Below are 5813 nucleotides of genomic sequence, written 5' to 3' on the forward strand. Positions count from 1 at the left end.
CGAATACTGTCACTTTTCTGGAAGTTATTCGTCCTACTTAAAGAAATTAATTATATTCAGGATTTATTGTGAGGTAGGGACATGAAATGAGTGACAAGATTTGAGGACCTGTCACAGTAGACTTATCTCCAGCAACACTGGTTTGACTGGATAATTACTTATTTAAACTATCAGAAAGAAGATTATAGTAACACTAATAATAATAATAATAATAATAATACTGATATTATCATTACTTCTGCTAATCCATAAGAGGCAAACAGCTCTGTAAGAAAAGACTCCATAGTTTTTAATAAATCTGGATATATTATAGAAAACTATAGGTATATGTGTGTGTATGTATATATATAATGTTGTGTTTAACATGCATATATACCATGGAGAGTGCATTGGTAGTTATATATTTGGCTAGCTAGCTAATTATTTCCAGTGAATATAAAGTAGCTGATACCAAAGTCATAAACTCATAGCAGGTGAATCTTAGCTAAACAGCCAGTGACACTTACTTCTCCGATGTCGCCTCCCTCTAGGGATCTGTTGGCTGCCAATGTATTCCAAGAAGTTCAAAATGATAAAACACAAAGAAATCAGTCGTACTTGCATAGTAACCCTGTAATGCTTTCGCCTATAGTTTGTCTGGGTTAAAGCCTCCTCCAAAGTTATCTTCACAGTGATCCAAAATATATAATCCACTTATATTGCTAGAAATAAGACAAAAGAATAGAATATTGTTACAAGTGCCTCCTCAGATGTGCAGGGTACCTTGTGAAGGATGTGAGATTGTCAGCAAGCTGGGTCCGTGATGAGATAGGCTGAGATTCAGGTAGCATGTTGCACACAAGCAGCAATCTAACGTTGTGCTGGGGTGATCCAAAAAGACAAAGTCTTGACAAGATAAACCAACCTGAGTACATATGTGGTGTTGCTGAACCACAGAACATCTGTAACTTGCACAATCCTTAGTAAGTATTAGGTGGGCACAAAAGTGCTGCCAGCCACTCGGCTCCTCTCCTATGGGTGCACATTCATCTGAGCATCAGCCTTCCAAATGGGCACCTGGGTCTACATTTGCAACTAGCAAGCAACAATGCCAGGGAAAAATAGTTCCAGTGTGCGTTTTGGAGCAGTAAAACCTAAGAGGTCATCAGTTCCCCAGGGTGTCATCAGCAGTGAGCAGTCCAGCACTGTGCTCCCAGCCAGGCTGCAGAGAGGGGTGGTCTGTGCACAGTCAGCCAGACAGATACTGTGCTGCATGCAGGGGCTTCAGCAAGGGTCTGCACTGTAAATCAGCTCCCCCTAACACTGACTGTCTCTCATTCTCTCTGTTACACACTTAAAACTGCCTGCTCTTGTCATCAGACTTTTACCGATGTCAGTGATCTAACCTCTCCTCTCTTTTCTTTCACCCCCACTGCCTTTTTAAGAAAGCTAAAGATTTAAGTGTGTAAACTACAATGAGACGTGGGCAGTGCTTTTGGGAAAGAAAAGTGCTAAAGGGAAACCTCCAATCGCCAGTATGGTGCTCTGGGTTGAATTATCTCAGCCAGAAAGAAACAGAGGGGTGGGAGACATTTGAAAATTTTAAAGCAACTAAATGATTGTAAAAAAAAAAAAAAATACTGAGCTACTTTCACCAGCAGCACTGTGTAGAAAAGAATTCTGTGACTTGCTATTAGAAATATACATTCAATTCAGCCACAAATGTGGAATTAAATACAACACACTGTACTAGGATGCTAATGTAACCTCATTTAGATGATAAATAATTGTTATTTATACGGATTACATGTTAAATATGTAAGTAAACAGCAGGCTTTTTGTCAATGAGCTAAAGTGGTTAGTTTATGGTGTATCATTATTGCACATACATTATTTGTAGTTTAAGCCTATTATATGTCTTTTTGGTAAAACATTCAGTTTTATAATGTTTTTATTCCCAAAACGTTGTTCTTTGGGTATGCTGAATAAAACAAGTAAGGCATTCACTTTTAAAAAAAATGTGTTAAACATTAATTAATGGCATTAATGCCAATAATAATAATAATATTAATAATAATAATTGTAATAAATGCAATACTCATTTATAGACAGACAGTTTTGGATATCTTTTTTATACATATATGATCTCACATCTAAGTGGTTTGTACAATATTTTGCAGTAAAAGAACCCCAATAAAAAAAAATTCTTTATATAATTTCATTACATCATGATGATACAACAAATCATTTCAAATGCACTCAGACACATATGATATATATATAATACCCACAAACACATCCCTCCAAAGTTAAGCACCCAAAATCCAATACATTAAATAATGTTTCACTGAAGATTAGTTTTCAGTTGAGGAGTGTGGGAAAACAGACCAAAAACTGGAAGCTTTTTAAATTACACTCTTTTTTGTTTTGTATATCCTAATTCATGTCACAGCATTGGGGTAAATGAGTTGTCATGTACAATAATAATTGAATGCCATTGTATTCCCACAAAGTACACATAGGGAGAGAGATAGGAAGGTAAGAAATTACAGGGATTAACCTAACCTTCCATATGCTAATCCCTGTCTTCTTCTTGATATAATAGAACTCCCTTAGGTGTTAATTTTAAACAGGATAACAAAGTCCCTGGTTAAATACACTGATCAGTTTGTAAATTGTTATTCAGGAAGAAAAACCTAAAATACAAAACTTTGAACTTTTATATTGTATATAGAAATATATTTTACATATAAAAAATATATAAATATATGTATAGTCCAGTATATAGTTTACGTGGCAAGGGGAGAATAGCTCCAAGTCCACAGGGAACATATCTATCATTCTATCTATCTATCTATCTATCTATCTATCTATCTATCTATCTATCTATCTATCTATCTATCTATCTATATATCACCCCAAAATAAACATTACAATGGTAAAAGTGACTACTTTTTTGAAAAAGGAGTGGCCTTTCTTTCAAAGGAGGGGTCACGTGCCCAGGTGTCTATTTTAAACCTACTAATTTTCTGCATAAATTGAAAACTGACAAAAAGATTTACTTGAATAATTTAATTTTTAATGAATATTTTCGGAACAATATAGATATAAATACCTAAATGTTGGTGTTTTGGAAACATGAACTGATGCTATAAACATTGGACTATAACGTGTTCTTGAAATATGTACTCCATATAAAAATGATTTTGACAAAATAAAAACAAGATAAGATTTGTGTGAGTACCTCACAGAAAAAAAGTAGGAATTTATGTCTATATGCAACAAGTGAAAAGCAGCTCTAGCACCAAGTGTGAAATGGCTCAGCTTTAAAGGTATTAAAGGGGACACAATAAAATTGTATTAGTCAGATAGAGTATATAATTGTTTAAAAACTTTCCAATTTAATTCTGTGATCAAAATGTGCATCTTTTTATATAAACACTTTCTGGGGCACTAGCTCCTACTGAGCAAGAGCAACAGTTCACAGTATATACATATATGCATTTGTGAATGGCTGATGATGTCACATGATACAGGGGAAGGGAAAATGGAAGTAACTTTGACATTTGTCAGAACAAAAAAAAATATCTACAATGCACTTAAAGGAATATGAAACCAAACTTTTTTCTTTCATGATTCAGATAGAGTATGTCATTTTAAACAACTTTCTTATTTACTTCTATTAGCAATTTTCTTCATTCTCTTGGTATCTTTTGTTGAAAAGCAGGGATGTATGTTTAGGAGCCGGGCCATTTGTGGAGCACTATGGGGCAGTAGTTTTGCAAGAATGTTATGCATTTTGCAAGAGCACTAGAGGGCAGCACTATTTCCTGCCATCTAGTGCTCCAGACACCTACCTAGGTATCTCTTCAACACAGAATATCATGGGTACGAAGCAAATCTGATAATAAAAGTAAATAGAATTTTTTTTTTAAATGGTCTGCTCTGTCTAAAAAACTAAATACATTTCTTGGATTTCATATCCTTTTAAACTTCGGAGGAGATGCTATTGTATTGTCTTTCTATTATGCATTTGTTGATTATACAATCCTACGGTATTAAATGGTCCTTTAAGCCAAGTGTTGTTTCTCAGGTACAAGCAGAAACAATCATGTTTATAAAGCAACTGATCTCTTAGATGTCAAAGAAGGGTTAAAACCCAGTGTGCAATGCAATAATAATTATATTTTTATTATTACAGTCACCAAATGTTATTACATAACTTTAAATAAGTGAGTTATATGTAAAGTAACTACTTTAATTATTGCTAATATGAATAAATAGAGAATAAATGTAATTTCCATCACAATTAATGCACAATTTCTATATTCACAAAAGCCAATGTCCTTCATAATTGTTTGGAGAATGGGAAGCAAGAATAAGATTACTGTAACATTGTTAAATTGTTGATAATATTGCATTTTAACATAGTAACATAGTAACATAGTAGATGAGGTTGAAAAAAGACCGAAGTCCATCGAGTTCAACCTATACAAATCTAAAATACTTACAAAAAGCTCCAGTTAAAGGGATAGTAAACCCCCAAAAAATATTTTATGATTCATATAGATCATACAATTTTAAACAACTTTCCAATTTACTCCTATGATCAAATTTGCTTCATTCTCTTGTTATCCATTGTTGAAGGAACGACAATGCACTACTGGCAACGAAGCGCATTTGAAAATAGAAGTGAATATAAAAGTGTCTTAAAATGACATGCTCTATATGAATCAGGCAAGTTTAATTTTGACTTTCCTATCCCTTTAAGATTAAATAACCCCACTAAAAGGTGACCCATTTAATACTAGCAATCATATCCATGAATTTTGTTTATATACAGAAATGTATCCAGACTATTTTTAAATGTATCTAGGGTATTGGCATGCACTACCTCCTTTGGTAATGAGTTCCACAATTTTATTGCTCTTACAGTGAAAAAAACGTTTCCGTTGCAGAAGATTAAATCTCCTTTCCTCCAACCTTAAATTTTGAACTCTTGTCAGAAACAATTTTCTTGGAATAAACATAGCTTCTGCCATCTCTGTATATGGGCCTTGAATATATTTATATAAAGTAATCATGTCACCTCTCAAGCACCTTTTTTCTAAAGAAAACAGACCCAGTTTGGCTAGCCTCTCCTCATAGGTTAAATTATCCAATCCCCTTATTAGCTTTGTGGCCCTTCTCTGAACTTTTTCTAGTTCTGCAATATCTTTTTTTGCGATCGGTCCCCAGAACTGTACTCCATACTCAAGGTGAGGTCTTACCAGGGCTTTATATAGTGACAGAATTATGCTTTCCTCCCTTGAATCAATGCCTCTTTTAATACATGCTAGTATCTTATTAGCCTTTGAAGCCGCTGCCCTGCATTGTGCACCCATCTTTAGCTTCTTATCTATTACTATTCCCATATCCCCTTCCTCCTCTGTTTGGCTAAGTCTTGTCCCATTTAAAAAAATATGTTGCCTGCCTATTTTTACTTCCAAAATGTAGAACCTTGCATTTTCCAGTATTAAATCTAATTTTCCATTTACTTGCCCATACTTCTAATGTTTGCAGATCACTTTGTAACGAAAGTTCATCCTTCTCTGACTTAATGACTTTACTTAACTTAGTATCATCTGCAAAAATAGAGATGTCGCTATTTAATCCAGGTAATTTATAAAAATATTAAAAAGAACAGGGCCCAGTACTGATCCCTGGGGGACTCCACTGATTTGAAAATAGTAGTGAAAGACAGCACCTTTTTCTGTCTGGGGCACAGGAAAGGGTTAGCCAGATCCCAATATAAATTTCAAAGAAGTGATTTTCCAGCCTCCAGTAAGATTTAA

At 34.3% G+C, this 5813-nt stretch overlaps 1 protein-coding gene across 1 annotated transcript in view; it reads right to left on the reverse strand.

Annotated features, from left to right (window-relative positions):
• RSPO3 (R-spondin 3) overlaps positions 1-1370 on the reverse strand; it is a 101739-nt gene extending 100369 nt beyond the window's left edge. The window contains exon 1 of the mRNA XM_053709130.1: positions 507-1370. Within this exon, the coding sequence (XP_053565105.1) occupies positions 507-603 (97 nt within the window). The 5' untranslated portion in view covers positions 604-1370. The remainder of the gene's footprint in view (positions 1-506) is intronic.
• Between the last annotated feature and the right edge of the window lie 4443 nt (positions 1371-5813).

This window comes from Bombina bombina, chromosome 4 (genome assembly GCF_027579735.1).
Source record: "Bombina bombina isolate aBomBom1 chromosome 4, aBomBom1.pri, whole genome shotgun sequence".
Classification (NCBI taxonomy): Eukaryota; Metazoa; Chordata; class Amphibia; order Anura; family Bombinatoridae; genus Bombina; species Bombina bombina.